Source organism: Agelaius tricolor, unplaced genomic scaffold (genome assembly GCF_023055355.1).
Source record: "Agelaius tricolor isolate 1412-34295 unplaced genomic scaffold, bAgeTri1.0.p SCAF_2, whole genome shotgun sequence".
NCBI classification, from domain to species: Eukaryota; Metazoa; Chordata; class Aves; order Passeriformes; family Icteridae; genus Agelaius; species Agelaius tricolor.
This window is the reverse complement of record NW_027269262.1, coordinates 908142-932085: the sequence shown is the minus strand read 5'-3', so window position 1 is coordinate 932085 and position 23944 is coordinate 908142. Positions and strand designations below refer to the sequence as shown.

At 36.2% G+C, this 23944-nt stretch overlaps 1 protein-coding gene across 1 annotated transcript in view; it reads left to right on the top strand.

The window, feature by feature from the left end:
* The window catches only part of SLC9A3 (solute carrier family 9 member A3), a 49692-nt gene extending 26207 nt beyond the window's left edge, over window positions 1–23485 (top strand). The window contains exons 3-16 of the mRNA XM_071450155.1: window positions 3530–3690; window positions 5635–5713; window positions 6536–6713; window positions 7585–7805; window positions 9704–9906; window positions 10694–10783; window positions 12598–12668; window positions 14863–14992; window positions 18145–18260; window positions 18864–18993; window positions 19504–19680; window positions 20254–20329; window positions 21696–21809; window positions 23150–23485. Coding sequence (XP_071306256.1) covers window positions 3530–3690; window positions 5635–5713; window positions 6536–6713; window positions 7585–7805; window positions 9704–9906; window positions 10694–10783; window positions 12598–12668; window positions 14863–14992; window positions 18145–18260; window positions 18864–18993; window positions 19504–19680; window positions 20254–20329; window positions 21696–21809; window positions 23150–23397 — 1994 coding nt within the window. The 3' untranslated portion in view covers window positions 23398–23485. The remainder of the gene's footprint in view (window positions 1–3529; window positions 3691–5634; window positions 5714–6535; window positions 6714–7584; window positions 7806–9703; window positions 9907–10693; window positions 10784–12597; window positions 12669–14862; window positions 14993–18144; window positions 18261–18863; window positions 18994–19503; window positions 19681–20253; window positions 20330–21695; window positions 21810–23149) is intronic.
* The last annotated feature ends 459 nt before the right edge of the window (window positions 23486–23944 follow it).

Genomic DNA, 23944 nt, shown 5'->3' with positions numbered 1-23944 from the left:
TTACTGTGCTTTAAGCAACATATTTAATCCACAATATCATGTTTATAATTAAAAGGTGTTCAGAAAGAAAATGTATGACAGGGATATTTCTACTGTAAACTGGAAAAGGATTTAATTTATATATCCAACATGCTTGGAACCAAGATGCTTTGGTCCTATTTAAAAATAGGACCAAAATTATTTTCTTAAAAAAACTGTTATTGGAAATATAATGTATGATAATTACTTTAAAAATATGTTGCTATAAGTCATTAAATGGAAAGGATTGATTTCCTTACAACGTGTGAAATAGAAAAGTTGACTCTTTTCCCAAAAAAACTATTTTAGCAGGAAAATTCACTTAAATTAGTCTTCTCCTCCCAATCTGTAAACAACTCATGACTAACTGCAAAAGCTGGGTTTGATGGTTATATGTTCTGCTTCATCAGTATGAGAATCTTTTAGTGACAATGCATACTAGAACTCTGAGCTTACAGCTACACAGGGCAATCAGCCCCTACCACAGGTCACAGCTAGAGCTCTACAAGATAAATATGGGGATGTTAATAAAGGTGAACGATAAATTGACATGTGTGGCAAACTCTAATGTTTAGAAAGAACATTATTTGTGTACTGTGGGGACCTGTCTTTGCCATGAAGACCTACAAGAGTTCAGACAAGGCTGTCCCTGATTCAAACCATGTCATTCTCCAGCAAAGCTGAGTAGGAGTGTAAAATATCAACATGACACAGACTTACTAATCTACTAAATCGATTGTGTTAACCTCCAAGAGGTCAACAAGATCTGACCACCACACTGTGAAAAACCTTTCTGTTGTTACTTGCTGAAGATAGAAGAATGCTGAGTTGCTCAGTTTCTAGAAGAGTTCATAGTACCTTCTGGTTGAAGCTCCATGGCTTATATTTATTTCTATCCCATTTGTTCTACAATTGAAGTGAATAATGATAAAAGTAATATAATTAAAATGTAGAAATGTAAATCTGCTACAAACTAAGATGAACTAAAACCAAATGACTTCTAGCTTTGACATTCAGTGGGGTTGTAGTACTGTCCATCAATATAAGAATGCACAATCCAAACTGGATTGCATAGATTTCCTACATAAATAAACATAAAATCAGCTCTTTGTTGGCATTTAATACCCTTGAGATATAATAATTTGCAGAAGGAAAATGGAGAAGGTGATAATGATGAAGAAATCCTTCTTTGGAACTGAAATAAAAAGATTAGCATATTAATTGTTAACCATTAGTCGTATCAGTCTGCTTCCACAGAATAGGAAGAATTACATAATTGCTGATTGCAGTGAACTGTTCACTGTCCACTGGAGAACTAACACTTGTAGTATAGTGGTTGTGACTAGTTCTTAGAACAGTTTTTCCTGTACAATCTACAAGCATAGCTGCAACATGCTGAGTGTGTCTAAAAGTCTTAAACTGGGCTCAGTGAACGTATCTTAGGTGTCACTGATGAGCTGGAGGAAGCCATGGTCATGTACCAATTGAAAATAGCTGCTGCTATTACTCTAAATGAAAGTCTGATTTAGAAACTACAGGCTTCTTGACAGTGCTTTGTAGGAATTATAGATGTGTCCTAATCTCCCCATAAATGTTTGCTTACTAGATTTGCAAGTCTTCAAAGAATGTACCAATGATTATAATTGGTAACACATAAAAAAGATTAGCAATCTCAGTGGGCCAATTTATTTTCAAACCTTATGTTCTATTATACCCTGATATCTGATAGTTATTGTCATTGGGCTTGTTCCTTCCTTAGGCCTGCTTGAGAAGGACAATATTTGGTGGAACCATTGCTTAGATTTAGGTTCAAGGCTGTTCTCAGAATTTTTGGCACAGACTTAAGGTCACTGCCTCAACCCCACTTGCACACTAAAACTGATAGGCTCAGTCCTTGTTCACAGCCCCATAGGTCCAACTGTGAACAAGACTATTTATCTTCTTGAAAAAATAAGGTAGTTATACATCTGTGCAAGCTATGAATTTCTGTTTTCAGGGCCATACCAAGATCCCTACAAACTGTACGGAAACCTTGTAGATATTCTGATTGGCAGATAGTAGCTAAGAGAATATATACATCTGCAGCTCCACCAGAATATTGGGCATTCTTACATATAACAGGGTGTTGCTTACTCCTGCCTCTGACTACCCATACAAGCATCCCTTTCTTGAGTAAATAAGCCTATGACATTTTGTATCAAAACTATTTGGAATCTGGTTTCTGTTTCATTTACATTCTAAGCACAAACCATTTTGAATTTGAAAAATTACCTTTCAGTGTTCTTTCTAGAGGGGTAGCCATGTTGTTCTGGAAGTACTTTACAGGCGCTATTGATTCTGTGGCTATGGCTACTGACTGTCATTGTCTGACTCATCCTTCAAAACCATTTAATTAGATGAATTTATTCTTTACCTGTAGAAATCATGCCTGATAATTTTGGGCATGGGCCTCTGAATTGTGTTTTAAGGAATGAATTCTCAACCTGTTCCTTCTTTGCTCTTTCTCATATAATTTTTGGCAACATCACTTCTTCATGAACCTTGCTTCCTCCATCCATTGATGAACACAAAGGGAATTTTACTGCTCAGAAATCTTTTCCCTAGAAATAAAATGACTAGGTTTCCACTTTTGATTTCATGAGGAGACTAGATTTTGCTAGGTGTTTAGGAAGCTGAGCAAAGCATTTTTTGTGTCTATGCTACTTTTCTTTTTCTGCTACTTTTAAAATGACAGTGAATGCTTGCCTTGGTCTGTTTGTATAACTGAACAAAATAACATTAATAACTAAAAGCAGGTTAAAAAAAATACTGGGTTACACTGTCACCAGAGTTTTGTACCTTCAAAACTTTTGAAATCATTGCCAAAATTCCTTAGGGGCTACAAGACAAACATGTTGAGGTACATTTTGGTCCTTCATCTATTTTTATGGTCTACTTGCAGACAATTTAACAGCCTCATGAATCCTAATTTGGGAACAAGTAGCTTAACCACACCTATGAGTGAGTAAGGAGGCCACAATTGGTGTTCTGTTGTACTGAGTGCAGTTAAACACCACTGTAGCAGTTCTTAGTAACCAAAACTCAAATTTGACCTGTGACATGAAATATTTTGGAACATTTACTTCAAAAGTGCTGGTATGGTCCTCTTAACATATTGTGAGTTCTCAGCTATTTTGGGGTAATTTAGTCAAGTTAGACAAACCATACCACACACAAATAGAAAGCTAGTTTGGATCTGGAACTGTCTTGTAACAAGAGCAGGCCAGTACTGGTCCTGCTTCCAGAAGTAACTTTGATCCACATGGGTCAATGCTGAATCCAATAAAACTTGCAGGATAAAATATGACTCAGTGCAGAACTTTTTAAGGAGTCACTGTAATACACTTTCAAGTTGATACCTTGGCATCTCTATTTTCCAGTATTTGGCATTATCTGTAACATCCCAGTCTGTCGTTGCTAATGATAATACAGAGATTATTCTGCTTATAATTTGTTTGCTTTGGTTTTGAAGGTGAACTGAAGTCTGGGCTGCTGGACTTCCTCCTTTTTGGCAGCTTAATTGCCGCTGTGGATCCTGTAGCTGTTCTGGCAGTGTTTGAAGAAGTCCATGTCAATGAAGTTCTATTCATCATTGTTTTTGGAGAATCACTTCTGAATGATGCTGTAACTGTGGTAAGTAAATTATATATCCCAAAGTCAACGTAACTCAAGGGGATTTCTTCTGAAGTGCATTTTCCCCTTTAAAGAAACACTGTACCTATGTGTATCTACTTATGGGCTACTGCAGTGCAGCTCATGGTGTTTTCTGACTTGCTTAAAAACATCAGATATTTGAGCATGAAAGCTATTTGGAGCTGGTAAGTGACATAAAACACACAGTCCTGGGTTAGACACTCCAAATGAAGTTTCAGGGGTGCATGGTTTATTTGCCTTTGCTCTTTAAGTAGGGCTTTCATGACTTAATGAAATCAGTTGCAGGCATTTTAAGCCTTCCTTTGCTCTTATTTTTTAATGCACATACATTTTTCTCTATATTTGTGTTATGCCCATAATTTATATGCATACCTCAGCCAGTGAGAGAGAGAATACTCTCCAAAGTGTTTATGCTTCTCCCTTAGTTTTACTTTGATCAGATGTTTATCAAACACATATATAATAAAGAGCAAATTTGGGGAAAAAAAAAGTGTGACATTTTAGAAAGTTTCTGATTTTTTTTTTCAAACATTTTTTAAAATTTATAAAAGCTTTAATAGATGTAGCAGAATCCCAGACATCTACTGATTTTTATTTTGATTGAAACACCTTTTCACACATTTTTTTTTTTTTCCCTGAATAAAATTGTCAATAATTTTGTAGTGGAGTACTAGTGGTCAGGGACCAGGAAGTCCTAAGGCAGAAAGATGCTATGCAACCAGGTTGCTGTGCAGCTTCAGTTCACTTTTGGATCATTTACAATTCCTGCTCCTGCCTGTCTGCAAGGGAGGGTAAGACATGTTCATGAGGCTCAGTGACTTAACTTTTTGCAGCCAAGGAGATAAGGCACTCCAAGGTCATTGACAGCAGCCTAACTGTTCACATGAGTTTGAAGATGACAGTATGGCTTCCAGAGAAACCTAACTGCCCTTGGATATCAGTATCATTAGTGCTTCTGAGGTATTGCCAAAATTAAAATAAACCTCTGATGAACTCAGGTATCAACACCTCTGGCTTTCAAAAGGAAAGGAGATTTTACTGTGAAATGAACACGAACAGTCTACAAATAAAAGAAAGTTTGCTTGTTCATTGATGAAAAAACAGAAGAGCAAGTATGATCCAGAGGTAGAAAGCACAGCCTATAAGGAAATTTGAAACAGTGGAGTTACTACTCTGAAAAATGAATGACTGGAAGACAGAAGAAAGTGGACGGTATAGCTTTCTTTAAACATAAATATGTAAAAGACTACTGTTACAGAAGAAAAGTAACCTGTATCCCGTGACTGGGTGAACGCGATAAGAATTATCAAGTTTAGCTGCAAGAAGGAAAGCTGAGAAAGCCATAGTAAAGTTCTCATTCACCACTGGAAGAACTAAGAGCAGATAAAATTGGTATGTCTCAAAAATGATACTCATAAACCTCCTTAGGCACAGGTATGGATAAGGTGAATTCATTACTTTCAGCTCAATCACTGTTAGCCAATTATTTAAAAAATTTTAGCACAATCATTATATTCTCTTTTTTGTTCAACTTATTAATCATATTTCAATTCAGTATCTTATTATTAGCATCTTATTATTGTCTTATTAAATATCTTATTTATCTTATACATGTGAGTAAATGAATCTTCCAAATACCTGGATTTTACAGTGAGAAGTGCTTTAGAAAACACATCTATATGTAACAATGCTTCTTATACATGGGGGACATGTTGAAGGAAGAAATGTATTGCTGTGAGGTGTTTGTTTTTCTTGGCCTACTGCATTTCTTTTATTTTGAGAAAATATAAAATTCTTCTTCGAGACAGAATTTCCTTCAGTCAAACTCAATTTCAGACTTCATAATGTTGAGGCCCCTAAGGAGATTATTTTAGTAGGCTCAATTCAGGAGCAATTATTAAATTGGTCTACTTTTCTTTCCAGGTGCTGTACAATGTGTTTGACTCTTTTGTTGCGATAGGTGAAACAAATGTGACGGGGATTGAATGTCTCAAAGGCATAGGTGCGTAGAAGTGAATTCTGTATCACACAATTGGTGTATATATGCAGTACTTTAAACAAAATATTACTATTATGCTATTGGTAACTGTTATTTTTCAGCCCTTTTGATTATTACTCATAGTCACACACTCTTATGGCATAGGCAAATGTCTTAAGAAAATAAATAAATAAAGCGCTCCTGAATATTTGGGAAACTTAATCAGATCTGTTTTCTTTTGAGGAAACTCAACAGATGTGGAGTTCTGTTCTTGAGAATACCAAACCTTACAGCTATATATCTTTTCTTTGTATTTAATTGCATTTCCCTAATCTCAGCCTATGCTCTCCCTGCATTCCAGGGAAGTCCATACGGCATACAGGCATTGCCACTCCCTATCACTGATCACCATTAAGCAATGTTTGCCAGTAACTATCAAGAAATTTTCCCGGAAAAATTAGTCACTATTTCCCATTCCAAGCATTGCATGAAATGAAATTGAATTATCTTATGAATAAATATTTTAATAGTGACTTTGTCATATTCTATAATATGTTTTTGTCAAAAACAATTCTTTACAGAACATGGAAAAAATAGTATACAGAAATGCAGTGGGTTTGAATAAAAGTAAAATGGTGAGGCTTAACAGAATTAGCCTTGTTTTTCTACAGAACTCTACATTCATGTACCAAGTGCTCAAAAGCCTTGAGCCTAGAAATTAATTTGACATATCCTCCAAATTTTTCTGTGATTTACTGGTCATTTGCTGTCCTCTCTCTGGAAGAGAACTAGTTCAAACCATTATATTTCTATGGTTTAAGTTGTGTTAGGTGTTTTGTTTTTCAGTGTCATTCTTTGTGGTGAGCCTCGGTGGGACACTGGTTGGCATTATCTTTGCATTCCTGCTCTCATTGGTCAGTCGTTTCACCAAGCACGTGAGGATCATTGAACCTGGATTTGTGTTTATCATTTCCTACCTGTCCTACCTCACAGCAGAGATGCTTTCTCTTTCTGCCATCTTAGCGTAAGTCTCTTTTTATTACTGCCTACAAAGGGGATGAGAAGGGAATATGGTTTTTAAAAACATTGAAAGGAAAACCTAAATTATATGGGAAAACTATAGAATATGACATAAAGTTTATGCAGGATAATACTATGTTCACACTGCACTAGATTATAATTTACCAATCCTGTCATTCAGCCTTGAAAAGGAATGCAAGTTTTTCAGTATCTGCTGAGCAACACGAGAACTCTTGCAAAATACAGACATGACTCTTTCCTCTCTGTTATTAATAATACTTCAGACTTAACAGTTGTCCATTTGTGCTGACATCTTTCCCTATAACTTGAGACTAAAGCAATATTTTTCTAAGGCACTGTGTAAATGTCACTATTCTCTGTCCTCTCTCTCTGTCTTGGCTGGCCATTAAGGTTTGCCTAAATGTTGCCTGTTTTGGCTTGAGTACTTCTGTGGTCTTTCTTCTCTTAGTCTCCATTGATTCCCAGCATGCCTTTCTTCTCAGTTTTGCTTGTCATGTTTGTAGATGATACAAACATGACAAGCAAGTGTATTCAAGTTCTGAAAATCTTTCTGCAAACAGATCATTAGTTTAAGATTATGTCAAATGTAAACAAGGTTTAGAAATTTGCATTGAAAGCAGTATGGTAATATGAAGAGAATTGCATCCTGTTATGTTCTAATGAAATGCTGTCTTCAGGCCACTTGAGGTTACATCATTGAGATATGCTTTTTACCAAGGGTAGACTTCACAAGTGCTCATGAATGTATCTTTTCTTAGGAATTAATAGTGGGTCTTTATCACTATGTGACAGACAGATGGAAATAATATTAGATGTTGCAACACATATTTTCTGAACAATGCTTCTTTTTCTAGGATAACCTTCTGTGGCATTTGCTGTCAGAAATATGTCAAAGCTAACATATCTGAACAGTCTTCTACAACTGTAAGATATACTATGAAAATGCTAGCCAGTGGAGCAGAAACTATCATCTTCATGTTCCTGGGTATTTCAGCTGTGGATCCAGAGATCTGGACTTGGAATACGGCTTTTATTCTGTTGACTCTGGTCTTCATCTCAGTATATAGAGTTATTGGTAAGAGAGTGACCTTCCTGTTCTTGCATTGTACTGCTGATGCAATCACATATTCTTTAGCCCTCTCCCCAAAAAATATTTGGAGTTCTAGGTTTGCTCCTTTCAAAACATTCCATTTATTTTGGTTGAATTTATTGTTGGATTTGGATTAGAGTAGTAGAGTAAGCTCTACAGTAAGTTCTGTCATATGCTGAAAATATAGCAGGATTTAATTTCTGATGATGTTTGAGAACATGAGTAGCCCAGCCATTAACACGAATCATTCAGTGGCTAACCTTTGTTGACCCAGCAAATGGTACTGGCAAAATCTCCCAGTAAAATGGACTTTGTTCTTTAATTTGCAGCCTAACAAAAGATGTGACTCTTGTCAGCCATATCTTTCCTTCAGCTCTTTCAATTTGGCACTAAAGAGATTGTCTTAAGCTAATGTTATGGTTGACTTCAGGTTTTGGGCACACAGTGACATCAGACCATACATAATAACATTGCAGGTTCTCTGGCTTAATAAATAATTCTCAGGGACTGATGAAAAACTGAGTAAATAAGGCTGTGGCAGGTAGAGATTACCTACTGTCAATTTACTGGGTTTATATAAGTTTGCAAACATTTCAAAATACCAACGACGATTTGCCCAGCTACATAGTTCTGCTGTAGTTTTGCTAAAATCCCAAAAAAGTTGTAGAATGAAATACTTGTAGAGAGTAACACACATGGCAATTTGGTGTATGTACTTATGCCTGGGAAAAAAATTAAACCAGCTTATTTGCCTATTTGCCTTGACTTAAATTCAAATGACAGGTCACACATCTATCTAGCTGGCAATTTTCCTAGATTCTGTGCTCTTATTCTCTCTAGAAACTCCTGAGCTGAATGAACTGCCTACCTCCCTGCCCTCCTTTTCTAAATATTCTGCAAGCATTGTTCATTTAGCTGCCTCTCAGTAACTGCAAATGTGCCTGAGGTGTTTTAAAAGAGTTTCCCGGGTCTTGTCTTTGACTCTTTTTCTATTCCTCAAATGAGTGATTAACAATCCTGTAATAGATGTGATGATAAGTAAATAGAAAATATTCAGCAATAACAATAAGCACCCACTAAAGTAATTGATCTTGGACATTGACAAATTACTAAATACTGGATGATATTGGTCCTTACATAATTGCAGTTCTCATTCCCTGGAGGAGTCAGATTGGTAGAATTTCCAAGGTCCCCTCCTCGGAGGCCCTTCTTACAGTGAGAAGTTCAAAGTTCTCTAAAAAGAGAAGAAACTGTTTTGCACTGGTTAGCAGCCCTGGCCTGCTGCAGTGGGAACCACATGCCATGCCAGTCACAGGAGTGGTGAAGCTGTTTTCCCTCTGTATGGAGGGAGTTCTGGGATACATTGAGATAGCTAGAGCCTTAGGTCTCCTGCAGCAGGCAGCATGTCACCTGTAGGTGTGGAGACAGTGTTGGCATAACTAAACAACCCTTCATAAGACTATGACTTGTCTTATAAAATGTAATTTTCAGTGGTTTGCAAAGGGTACGACACTTACTCCCTAAATCAGTGCTGTTTTAACCTGTTTCTGTTAACCGACCCTGTGCATATCACCGGTTACAGTGCTAGAAAACCTAAAACTGAATTTCTAAATGCCAGCACATGGCAGAACTTTCCCTGGAGTGCCTGTGCCAAAGGGCAGCACTCTCAGAAGAGCTGCTGGCTCACAGAAACAGCTTCACCTAATTCCTTCGGCTCGATGTAATGAGAAGGCGCCAAGTGGACAACACAGTGATAAAAGGGGGAATTAGGTGGTGAAGATTGTTATAATGGCAGTCTGGTGGCACCATTTCTGTTACTCACAGCTGGGATACTGACATTCCATAAGGGTATTTCTAGACATGCTGAAATTTGTTTGTTATAGGCGTGGTTATACAGACGTGGATTCTTAACCGCTACAGAACCGTCCAGCTGGAGATAATAGACCAGGTGGTGATGTCCTATGGTGGGCTACGAGGAGCAGTGGCTTTTGCTCTTGTTGCACTTTTGGATGGGAATAAAGTGAAAGAGAGAAAGCTGTTTGTCAGCACAACTATCATTGTTGTGTTTTTTACTGTTATATTCCAGGTAATTTAACTTCTTACACATGCTTCTTGCAAGGAGAAGGAGTCCCCCAAATGTACTGAATGATTAAAGCAGTTCTCAGCTGAAGGTTGCATATTGTTTCACTGAACTGAAAACATAATTGAATTTGTAATTTTAGTAACAAAGATCCTATTTTATGTTTTGATGTGGGACCACATGGGGCAAAACACAATTTCCTCTGTCCTAAAAATTGTTCAGTCTTGGCTGCTTGGTATTAATAGTGACAAGTTAATATCTGATTAAACATCCTTCACCTCATGTGAATAACTATAGGGAACAGTGCTTTTAACGGGCAGATACAATCATTAAACTGATCTACCTGAGCCTCAGTCCTTGTTTTAAAACATAGCAGCAAGCACTGGGACAAGAAACTATTTAACATCCAAACAAAATAGCACTTTCTGGATGAAAAAAAGTAATTTAAATGAAAATATGTCAGTGGATAGCAGCTTAGAATATTTTTTGAAGTGTATTACAGAAAATTTCGTTCTGTTCACAAACTCCTGATTTGTGGAGAAAAGACCACATTCAGTGGCATAGGAAACACTTTTTCCACTACCATATTCTTATAGATTATATATTTTTCCACTGTTGTCTTTTCAAACCTTTGTAATAGGAACTAAGGGTACTGTATTATTTTATCTTCTAGAAGGAATATAAATCAACTGAGAAAGTATGAGAACCACCAAATAAAACACAAATGTGCTTTATTTCTGTTTAACCAGTTGGAGGAAAGTCCAAGCATTTATTGTCATGTTTCAATCCTCAGGGACTGACTATCAAACCTTTGGTACAGTGGCTGAAAGTGAAGAAAACTGAACACAGAGAACCAAAACTGAATGAGAAACTTCATGGCAGAGTAAGATGTTTAAAAAAACCCCTCATGGTATCTTTTTCATTTTTACAGAGCACCTTAAGAGAAAAAAAATTGTTACTGAAAATGTCTTTTTTTGTAAAGGAGTGGGCTATCAAATTTCAAGAACAAAATCCTTCAAACAATTCAAAACTTATTTGTTCATTGCTGTTTCTCTATGGTTGAAGTCGTGTGAAAGGATATTAATATAAAAGTTCTGGTCTTTCATTTGAGAATTCAATGAGGCTGGGAGTACTGGGGAAACAGCACAGATGGAATATGCTTCTTTGTCTTCATCTAAAAGAGGAGAATAATTGATAATTGCTAGGGCAAAGCATGTCCAAAAAAATTCATTTTTCCTTCTAAAAAATTTATTTTTTGGAAAAGGTATGAAAGCAGGCTTTTTAGCTTGCATATTACATAGAAAAATACTCTGCTGCCCAGTACAGAATAATTATATACTGAAATTCCAGACTAATGACAACAGTTTAATTCAGAGTGAATGTTGTGTCCCAGGATTTCTTTACCCTTTTAGAATATTTTCAAACACAAACTCTTCCAATTGACTTACACACCACTTTATGAAGTTTTCTTTAAGTAAAAGAAAACATAACTTTTCAATATAAATATTGGTTAAAGGATGGGGGACTATAAGACATCACAGAATCATCAAGATTGGAAGAGATCTTCAAGAATATCCTGTCCAACCATGAACACATCACTACCATAGTTTCTTCTAAATCATATCCCCCAGTACCATACCCAGACAGCTCTTGAACACTCCCAGAGACATTGACTCCACCACCTCCCCGGGCAAATTATTCCAGTGCTTACCACTGTTTCAGGGAAAACTTTTTTTCCTGAAATCTAATCTGAACTTCTCCTGGCACAACTGAGGACCATTTCCTCTTGTCCTTTCACTTGAGACATGGCAGAAGAGGCCAACACCCACCTGCCTACAACATCCTTCCAGGTAGTTATAGAGAGTGAGCCTCCTTTTCTCCAGGTTTAGCAACCTCAGCTCTCCCAGCTGCTCCGCACAGGACTTGTGTCCCAGACCTTTACCCAGCTTTGTTGCCCTTCTCTGGACACGCTCCAGCACCTCAGTGTCCTTTCTGAAGTGAGGGGCCCAGAACTGGACACAGGACTAGAGATACAGCCTCACCAGTGCCAAATGTCAGTCCTGCTGTTCCAAGCCTAGCACCTGGATAATTCTGCAGTAATCATTCCAATGTTCAGAGTGAAATGTTATAACTATACACAGGCCAAAAGGCCAAATTGTACCTGCAGCTGCCTTGGTTTGAATCAAGAGTTCTAAGCCTCCAGATTTCTATCAGCCAGATAATATACTCAGTATGAAATTTTGCCCTAGATATTAAAAGAATGTTGCCTACTTCTACTCTGAAGGGAGTATCAACTCCTGAAACATCTAAAAAGAATTACTGTGGAAACTGCTCAACTGAAATAATCACCTACACTAATAGTGGCAGATGTACTTAATAGGGCAGAAATGGAGATGGTAAAATGAGTCCATAAAAGTTTTAAAATTAAATGTTAAAATGGGGATTTGAGTACCTTCTCGTTGAGACCCTTGTAATTCAAGAATATTTAGTGAATTTATGAAGAACTCATTAGAAAGTTTAGGACCTTCGAAGAAAAGCTTATACTAGTTAGTACTTCTGTAAATGGGGAAAAAGTTTTATAACAGCCATAAAATTATTCTGCATAGTCACCTGGTACAACTTGAAATAAATAGAGCTATTTTCTAATTATGCTTTTTTATTTCTGTAAAGATATTAATTCAACTCTCACTTTCCTAGGCCTTTGATCACATTCTTTCTGCTATAGAAGACATTTCTGGACAAATAGGGCATCATTATCTGAGAGACAAGTAAGTAGTAACCAATTTAGAATCTGGAAATACTGCTAGGAAATATTATCTGTAAATTATAACTTTTTAAGCCTGTGAGCTTAGTGAAAGCAAGGATGCTAAACGTAGTTAAAGAGGCAGAAAATACTGGAAATGTAGCAAATGTCAAAACAGTGTATTTTTGTCCCCTAACAACTAAAATGTTTCCTTTCTCTTCCACAGTTCAGGTTATGCCTTTGTAGGTGCCTCAGTTCACATACAGGGGTCATTCTCTCAAGATTAGAGAACTGATTATTTGCAGAAGTTTTCACCTAGAATGTTAATGTTGGTTTTTCTTTGTACTACTACATTTCATGAACACTATTTATGTATGGAGGCACTAAAAAAGCTCATCTACAACTATGCTAGCTGTTTCTCCTATCTCTACAAGGATGTGTTCAACACCTGTGAAAGTTATGGCAGAGGGTGCTCTGAAATTGCTCTGACAGTTTCAGCCTATTAGTCTGAAACAAACAGTGAACCATCTCCTCTGTTTATAGTTGATTCATCTAGAGAGAAGCAGAATTACTCAGCTGAAAGATACACCATTTCCTTTAAAGTACATGTGAAGATTTACCCTTGCAATGGACGCACTTCCATACCTAGATGAATAAATGTTGAAAAAAGGGCATTAAATCCGGATATCCTTAAGAGTGTTATTTCAAGTTAGGCCATTCTCTCCCTGAAATCAGGACATTTCATAGGTGCAAATAGTCACAGTTTTGACCTGCTAGCCTCTTGCTGACTCAACATGCCAATTCCAATCCAAAAGCTGTGTGGTTGTGTTAGCTTTCTGTAGAGCACACCCCTAATGCTTTCCAAGAAGCTGAGTCTGTTAGCTTAGGTTTAACATTATCATGCAAAACAATACAATTCTTAGGCTGAAGCTAGCTTGTACTGGAACTCAGAAGAGAATTGCTCACCTGCCTCCAGTTATAGAGACATTCTCCTTCTTTTCCTTTTGCTGTTCATTTGTTTATGCAATAAAAAATTTTCATGAGGCACTACAGAGAGAACATCTTCTTTATTTTGATTTAAGTTTGTAGTTTACTTTTTGGGAATAAATTTCAGTAGGCTATATGTAATATAGGCAAATACGTCTCCAGTTTTGATATATTGCCTCAAAGATAAAGTTATACTTTTAAAGTGGCAGATTAGCATGTGACCTCTTGCATGTCAGAAAGTAATCCCCTTGAGTAAGAACAGAAGGAATAGCTGGAAATTGATTAATGGTTGAGTATGTGGCTTGATGACAAATGTATTTTCAATGAGACCATCTTAAGCCTGCCTTTTGGACTCTTATGTACATAAAAGTGCTGCTTCCATAAAGAAATGGCAACCCCTAGCATCCTCACCAATGGGTTCAGGTGTGGAAACTTGAATTATAGCCTTTTGGTCAGATGTTCTGGCCAGAGAAGAGGAATAGTTATCAATTATGTGAATAATATTTAACAAAAAATGGTTTAAGCAATCTGAATCAAAAGCTGTAAACTCAAAATGGCCATTGGGCGAGATGGATAGAGTAATTCTGAGCAGTAGTCTCCAAAGCTGCCTCATGCCCTTTTGATGAAGTGTTGAGGAAGTTAGAAGAAAGTACAACAGCATTTAATCTTTTGGACCCTAAACATGACAGGGCAGATATTCTACTATCAGACAATCTTGGAAGTGGAAATAATTGAAAATACACATGGCTACTATCCCCAGAGCAGAGCACATCAGTGGCATGATTAAGGCCCTCTGGTAGAGCTTCTGAAGGGCACTGTCATTCTGGTCTGGCTGTCTTACAATACACCTGGGGAAAAGCAGATAATTTTCTCAAAAAGGGAAGAAAATTGAACATAATCAGAAGTAGAAAAATAATGTAGCATAATATCCCAAGGTATAAAATGTGTTACTGACTCTGAAATGGGATACTGCAATCATAGCACTCTTGTAGTAGTGTTGGGTAAGTGAACCGATTAAATGCTTTGTGACAGCTGCATAAGTCTGTAGCAGGCTTTTCCTTGACTTTCTTTACACACTAATTAAAGAGCTTCAAGACACAAATCCCTCACATTCCATCGTTCACCCTTTTTTTCAAAGTGTTTAACTAAAAAAATATAATTTATACTAAATTAAAAATGCTTTGAAACTAAAATTGCTTGTTGCCATTAACACAGTTTGTTTAAATTATCAGGTGGTCCAATTTTGATAGGAAATACCTCAGAAAAATACTGATGAGAAGGTCTGCTCAAAAATCAAGGGACCAAATCCTTAATGTTTTCCATGAGCTCAACTTGAAGGATGCAATTAGCTATGTGGCTGAGGTACTTATGAACACTTGTTGACATATTATAGCGTCACTTGAAATTTGTTTTTTTAAAATTTGTACTATAACCTAAAGTTGATCTGTTGCAGGAGACGCCTAAAGGAAAACTATTCCCATCTCAGCTCTGCTATATTTATTTTTTTAATGTGTTTTGAGTGTCAGTATTGCTGTTTTGAGAAGCTGTAGTTCTCAATATTGTGCCTGATCGCCAAATGCTAGTATATTGTACTTACTTCAGTGTATGTTTCTGTTGCATTTTACTGAATATCTTTGTTTATATATTCATTACATGAAAAAAAATACTGTAATTCTGGAGGGGTGTTGTCTTTCTAAATGCGTCAACAGGGTTGACAGGACACTGGCTCCTGCAGGATAGTGGGTCTATGTGATGACAAATCTGATTTGAAGAAACTCACTTCTCATATCACAAATGATGTGCATATACGGCCAAAATGTGGGACTGCTAATCTCGATCTGCCAGATCACTGTAACATGCACAAAAGAAAAAAAAAATAAAAAAGAGTAACTTTATTCAACGAAATCATAACCCCCACGATTCAGTAATTAGGGTAAAATATACTACAAATATCAATTGCAATCAAAGAGTTGTGAAATTGGGAAACCTAACACTTGTAACAGGAGAAGTTTTTAAAGGAGATTTGAAGAAAGTTTCTGACCTTCTGCAGGAGTAGTGCAGCGATGTTGCCCGATTGTGTAAGTGTTCCTAATCTTCTTCAGTATGAAACTAGTCACCTCAGTTCAAACAGCCATGAATGTGCAGTACTGATAAAGTGTAAAGGTTAGTTTTAAATGGAATATTTTTAAAAGTGGTCTTTGAAATTATAATCTATCCATGCTCATAATCTCCAATTGAATTAATTTTCACAGTTAGGTGATATATCAGTTAATTTCTTTAATTTAAATAAAAACTTTTACTATCATTGATACTACTCGTACTGCTAAGCTCTTTTTTTTTTTTTTTTAATGACCTACAGCCAGGCAGTCTTCTTCAAATGAAACATATCATTTATGGAGATTGAATTCAGAAAACAAGAGGAAATTCAGAAATTATGTTAGTATGGAAGATGGAGAATAGATCAACAAGACAAGCAAATTCTTCCTTTTGAGATTTTGAAAATTATCCGTTTGGTTTTTTGACCATCTGAACTCAAGAACTAGTTTTCTTTCTTGTGATTATTTCTGGGTCACACCTCAGAGGAAGAAAGTTGGATAATGACTTTGAGGTGGATGACCATGAAACTCATGTTCAGAGTCATTGCAGAATCTGTTCAGTAGATTCATTACAGTGTTTCTTATCTTTAAGAGATACAAAGGCCTTTATAGATCAATAATACGTGCACATTTAGAGTCAGAATTTTTATCCAATAATGTCTTTGATCCCATATAGTAAAGACAGATTTCTAAAAGTTAGTTTAATAATTTTTTTAGGAGATGAAACACAAGGGAACTGCTTTTTGTTACCTTAGTCCAAATTCTGTTTCTGTATATTGTTTCTTGCAGATAAATTCTGTTGGGCAAATGTCTACTGATCTGATATAAATAGAAAAAGAAATTGAAAGTTCTCCAAGTTCTACAAAAGTTTTGCAACATATTTTCTTCCAGTAGAAATTAATTATGAGTTGTGAATCCTAAAGTCATTTCACCTTTCTCACTTGAATATTTTCTTCAATGATACATTGCTTTAACAACTAAAAAATTGTTAAAGCAATGTATCAAAAGAATGTATTAAAAGAAAACTTCACTTTGCAAATATATCTTTGAACTAAATATCTATGAATTACAAGCTGACATTGAAATTGAAGCTATTTCTTCCAGGATAAGTAAAGACCTGCCTCCTCCAGCTACTCACTCTCTTCTTACTTGCAAGAAACTGAGAAGTTTAAAAATTATTTTATATCTTTTTCTTTGTTCAACTCTGCTGCTGTGGTGCATCTGTATAATAAATAAGAATAGAGAGAGTTCAGTCTCTATTTAAGTAAATTCCTTACAGTTGAGAGGGGAGAACCTTAGCCAAGAAAAATTAAAATAACCCAGAGCAACTGAAGGGAAGTGACTTAAAATACTCATGGTTCGTAACTTGTTCTCGCTAAAATACCTTCACTGCTGATATGGTATGATGTATGTATGAAACATTAAACTTGATTTGAAAAGAAAGTCAGATTCACTTACGAAAATGGATGGGATGATGGTCTCCCAGAATTTAATTTTATTAACCTCAAGTTTTCTGCCTGCAGAGGCCACAGTGTATTTCTTAATGCCATTGGTAACTCACATACTAAGATACGTATATGGTTACCACATTAAAAGAAAACATGTTTTTGGTTTGCTCCATGAATATGAAAGTGTAAAGGGAGCACAGTACAGTTAAAATTGGAGAAATGTAGATAAAATCTCTGTTCTGCAAGGGAGGTGATTTTTCTTGATTATTACTGCTTAAAATCTAGAGACCTGCTATGTGATTTCACTCCACTGATTCAAAACCATAGATGTTTTCAGCCTGTGTAACCACAATATCACCCAATAGATACCTTTTAGCTAAGTAAGAGATTACTTGCTTAGGGGAAAAGTATGAAGACATAAAACTGAGCTTTTCCAGCAGTTCACTTCTGTGACAGTTTTAAAACCGAAAGAAAATCTCGTCTCTTCAATATCTCATCTTGTCATGTCATAATCTCCTTTTAATAGTCTTGTAGACTTCTATCACCACTTAATATTTGCTGCTTCCAGTCTTGTACAGAACAGAAAACTTAATGTTGTGTCTTTGAAAATGCTACTAATAATGTGTTGAAACATAAACATCCTTATGTATGTTCCTATGCTCTTGGCTTGTAGCATTGTACAAAGTAAAATTGCAAATCTATTAAGGCATAGGAAATCATTCACTTCTTCAAAATCAATTTCTAAGAGTGGAGTAGATTTTCTCTTTGCTTTGTTTGTTGAGATAATGTCACTCAACATAAAGAAACCATAAAATCTAAAAATGGTTTTTATTTGTTACCTAAATACAACTCTTCCCATGCCTCTTTTGCCATTTGCATAAATACAATCTCACAAATTATCTGTATTCTGATATGCATTTTGTCCTAGGTTTTTACAGCTGTAATATCTCTTGTTTCTTTCCATGACCAGGGAGAACGTAGAGGTTCGCTGGCATTTATACGTTCTCCAAGTACAGATAACATGGTAAATGTGGATTTCAGCACTCCACTCCCAAGCACTGTGGAAAGCTCTGTCTCTTATTTATTGTAAGTAATGTGTAATGATGGGGTGGTGTATGAGAAGAAATCGAAACACTGCTAAAAAATTTGAAAAATGCAAATTACAGGGGCTTCAGTCACTATTTTTTTGAAATTTAATTAATATTTTCTCCCACAGAAAATGGGTATATATGGATTTATAATGTCATATTTTGCACACAGTTTTTTTCGGTAAAGGCTGGTAAGATAAAGCAGACATCCACATTAGAGTTGTTTCATATGCCTTTGGTTCACCAGCTGTTATATATAGGGCTAGATGTTATTTCTGCGTTTGCTTCAGAAAAAGTAAGGAGAGAGGCAAGGAAAAAATTGCCCCTTCCTTAACTTTTTCAATCAATCTGTTATTGAACAGACCGTGTGTCATGTAAACTGTGAAATTAATTAATGCCACATCCCCCTGAAAGACAAAAACCAATGGTCTTTTCACATTTCCCATTAGGCTTTTACTCATTGTCATTTAGCCAGTTCTTACTCTTCCTTTTTTTTTTTTAACTTCATCTTGTTTTTTCCTTTTCATTCCTCATCTTCCTGTTTTTTCTTCCTTTTCAGCAATTACTGATTTTAAAAACCACTGTTTGTGTTTTTCTTCAGGAGAGAAAAAGCTGGACCAGTTTGCCTTGACATGCAAGCTTTAGAGCAGAGAAGGAAAAGCATACGGGACACAGAAGACACCCTCGCTCATCACACCCTACAGCAGTACCTGTATAAACCCAGGCAGGAGGTGAGAGCCAGAGGCTAGCATTGGACTGTTTTCCAATCTAAAACTAAGAGGAAATAGGAACAAAAACTTGCGAGTAAAACTCAAAAGGAGAGAACCCACTGCAAAATCTGCACCCTTGAGGAAGATAGGCTCTTTGTGTGATTTCTCATTTAAGAACATGGCATTTTAAAAGAACTAGTGCCTTTGAAATCACTGGGGCCAGTGGAATGCAGAAATGAGTCCAGCAAAGGTTCTGATCAGGATTAAATGAAGTGCATAAACTGAAGGGATTCAGACACTTTACAGGGGAGAAGCTTACTTTGAATGACAGTCCACTCTTACACACTTAAAAATCCTGGACTTGTTTCATGGAGAAAAATGAGAGTTTCATTAATGCCTTCAGGCTAATCTTTAGTTCACTCTTTCTTACAGAGTTGTTTACATTTTTGTGACACTGATTGAATGCATTGATTCAGGGCTTTCACCTGTATTTCTCAGTAAATGAATATTGTCTTCCCTTCCTGGCCACAGCACAAACACCTGTACAGTCGACATGAGATCATGCACAGTGAAGATGACAAACAAGACAAGGAGATTTTCCATAGGACAATGAGGAAGCGCTTAGAATCTTTCAAGAGTACCAAACTAGGAATAAACCATTCCAAGAAGCTCAATAAAATCCACAAACGAGACCGGGGCCAAAAAAGGGTAAAAATACTTCCACAAGGACCCAGATGTAGCCACCTATTATAGAAACTAATGGGTGGGAAGGGTAGTGAGGACTCTGATGGATCCTATGTCCTGCACTTGTCTCTGTCCTATAGAACTTAATGAATTTAGAGGACCTAAGCAAGAAGAGATAAAACTAGGAGGTAACTCAAGGGGCATCTTCTCACATTCTGCACTTCTCTATGCTTTGGGACTCTTCTTCTGGGTGAGAGATTTCTGATCACTTGAAAAACAACAGACCCTGAACCATGCTACTACACTGTGGGGAGATTTTGCAGGATAGAGGTAGCAGGATAGCATGGAGCATTCAACCAAATTTGTGTGAAACTAAGAGAGAACACACAGTATAAAAAGAGCCAAAGTTTCTTTTTATACTCTGTCTGTACACACTTCAGGTGCAGGTGGGAAATTAGTGGCATCCACATTGAGCTTCAAACAAAGATTACGATGGATTTTAGGCTTATTCTGCTGAACTTGTCGTTTCAAAGGGTATCACTGCCATTGCTATCTGATGACATCAGCATTTTTGGTCACTTTTTGCTTTCTTTTCAGAGAAATAGCAGTGTCATACCAAATGGAAACATTCCTTCAGAAAATCCAGTACAAGATTTTGCTTTGAAGGAAAAAGGTAAAAAGACACTTAGACTGTTTTTATTAACTGAATTTTACCAGCTACATTGCCAGTAAAGCATCACTAAAAGAATTTGTGATATGGCATAGCAAATCTGGCATTAAAAAGGGACTTCTAGTCATAGCTCAGAACTTGGAGTGGTGATCTGCTTTATGCTTAAATGTAGTGTTTAGAAGCTGTTTTTTAGGAATCTGGATGACAAACAAAATTGTAGTTGGCCTTTTTGCTCACATTTTAAAAGTATGACATTTATATTCTGTAAACAAAACAATGCAGTGGCTACAATAAAAATGAAATTTCAGCTTCTGTTTGGATAAGGTACACAGAGCTGCTAATTTTTTTTCATCAGAGCAGGATATGTCTGCATAAGATATCAGCCATATAAAATTCAGTAGCTGAGATTGCATTCTTCTCTGAGTTAAAGTCCACTGTTTTAGAAGGGTCTGAATCAGAGTTGAGGTTAAGCAAGCATGATATAACTTAAGGAAGGCATAACTTTGGAAGGAACATGTAGACAGAGGTCAGTTCCAGCACTGCTTCACCCTCCATGAACAGACCTGTCACATGGATCAGGCTTGGAAGTGTAATTGGAAGCTGATCAGCCTGAAGACTATTCCTAGCAAAAGCTGATTTTGCATATAAAGCCCAAAATTCTTTCCTGTTTTAGCCATTTTTTTTGGCACTGGTGTCAGGCATTGCCAGATGCAATGGTTCCTAACATGTTTGTTATACAATTTTAAATTATATGTGTAACTTCAAAACTGAAATGTGGTTAAAAGCTACTGGACGAACTTTGATTTATGTTCTTTCCTCTGTTTATGCCTGTAACTCCTTGATCTCAAAGACAACTCAAGTGAAAATAGAGAGGGATTTATCTTTTCTCAGTAGCTCCAAGCAAATATATTTTTCCTTATGTACCTTTGAATTCTTTACTGAGTGTTATTTTTGTTTGACTGAGAGAAGCAGTACAGGTTGGCTCCCCAAGTGTAATATTCTAGAACTACTTTGCTTGGGAAGAGCCTTCTGAATACTCATTAGTAGGTCATTCAATATTGTCTTATTAAAGAACACTGCATAGAGATGTCATCATCTACTTAACAACAAAAAAATTTAATTGGAAGGCAGACTTAGCAAGTGGTTTAGCAGCTATTACAAAACTTATTCTATTGCAGTAAAAGCAGCAATGACCTCATTAGGTTTGAAACTAGTCATTATACTAATGCTCACCTGTGTCACGATGAAAATCCTTGTTAAAGATGTATTTTTAATAACCATGCCAGCATCAAACCAGCAGGAAATAGCATTTTCTATCAGAACTGATACAAATCTCTAATGAAATTGCATTTTTTTTCTTTCCCCCTAGATTTGGAGTTTTCTGAATCAGAAGAAAATAATGATTATGAGACTTTGCATCTAGGCAAAGGAGTTGATTTCCTGGCTAATGTGACAAAACAAAATTTCACAGATGCTCCTGCTGGTAAAAATATTTATTACCTACAAAGATTTTTTCCCCCCTCAAATATAACAAAAAGTAGTAGAAATGCTGATGAGTTAGCCTGGGTTTGTTTGTTTGTTTGTTGGTTTGTTTGTTTGTTTTTTGATTGAGTGATTTTATGTGTTCAATCTGAAAATACATTTGCTGAATATTAATGTTAATGTACAGATTTTTTGATATTTGGAGGTATGGAGAGCACCACATTTGAAACTGACAGCAGTTGTGAATATGACTACCTAAAGCAGTTTTAAAGCCATTAATTATTTCTAGCACCAGAAAATGTTATTTTAGAATTGTCTTACCTCACAAGACCAGTCAATACTAGTCCTCTGGAATTGTTTTTCACTTGCATTGGAACTTCATTGTGATAAATTTTGTTCTTCTTATTTCAGGCAAGATTTCTACTTTTATGTTCACAATCCCATCAGATCCTTACAGGCTTATAGAAGTCACTCAAAAGGGCAGATTGCAGCATTTCTGGAGCACTCAGTGCTCTTGATTTCCAACCTTGAAAGACTCCAAAATATTAGATTGGAAGCTTATAACTATATATAACAGGAATCATATCATATGATTTATGGAGTTATAAAATTTGGTATTTCTCTTTAGCCCTTCTGTGTTTAAGTTTTTTCAGCATGCCACTGTTTTCTTCATGTGTAATTGGTACCTACAGTGAAGAAAAACACTTGTGTCCGTACTCTTGTGGCAGACACACTTAAATGCAGTTTATGCATCACACTGTCTCTTAAATGCAGTTTATGCATGACAAATTCTATGTTTGAGTATTTATAAATACACCTAGAAATAAGTGGATAGTAATATGTAAAATGTATATGTAAAAGTTTGTCAAACTTGATAACTGTATGAACAGGCTCCTGTACCTTTCTTTTGACTGTTTCATGGCCTGCCATAGCTATTTCACACTCATCTGTTTATGGAGCGGTCAAGTTGGGTTTTTTTTAACATTTTTTTATGTGTTTGATTTGAATTTTCTGCACTTATTTTATGCTGTGCTATTTTTTTTCTTCCTATTGCTCAACACTTGTGGACTGATTAATTCTTTTATTGATTTTATTTTTTGTCTCAAAATATCCCTAACAAAATTGCAAATTTGATGTGGCAACCAATTTTTTTTCTCTTTATTGGAATCCAGTATATGTCTAGCTATAACCAAGTGTGCAAAGGTCTGTGTACTGACTTAGTCACACACATACCAGCATATCAGCCCATTTTTTCCAACAGCCTTTTATAAACATCTTGCTGTATTATGAAGAAATTATTTTGATTACTTTTATTTGTCACTCATTAATTTTTTGTTTTAGGAATTGATAACCCAGTATTTTCAGCCGATGATGACCAAAGCATCTACATGAAGTTCTCACCATGGTTATCTGGTGAAGACACTGTGGTACCCTCACAAAGGGCCAGAGTGCAGATCCCATATTCTCCAGACAACTTCAAACGGCTCACTCCAATCCGGCTCAGCAATAAATCAACAGATTCCTTCCTGCTAGCAGATGGCCCAGAGGACCAACCCAGATCTTTTCTCCCAGAATCAACACATATGTAATATTTTAAAAGATATTATCACCTTTATTTTTTAACCAGACTTCTTATCAATCCTGAGAAGTAAACTTAATCTTCTGTTTTTCCTTCTTTCAGAAAATGTCTTTCATTCCTGATTTCTTTGTACAACTAAACATCTTTTATTTCCCTCTTACTTAATTAACAAAACACTTTTTATTTTCCTTCTGCAGAAGAGCTGTTCAACTATTGCAGTCCAATGCCTTGCTACTTTTACAGCAGATAAGGGTCCTTGTCTTTGTTTTCACTTGAATATTTTAAATGCTAATAAAATACTATTCCAAGTATCAGAATATTGGGCATACATTTTCAAGAGGCTTCAGGCTTCCCAGTTAATCAGTCCTAGATGATAAAATAGGTAACAGAATTCCCTAAAAGGAATAAAATTTTTTTACGCTGTTGCTAAGAAGCCTTGAGTTAGCTGTGAACATTTTTCCAGATTATTTATCCAGTTCCAGGAAGAAAAAAATGCCCCACTGCTACAGTGCAACTATTTAGTGACACTACTGATGTACCATTAAGTTACATAAGAA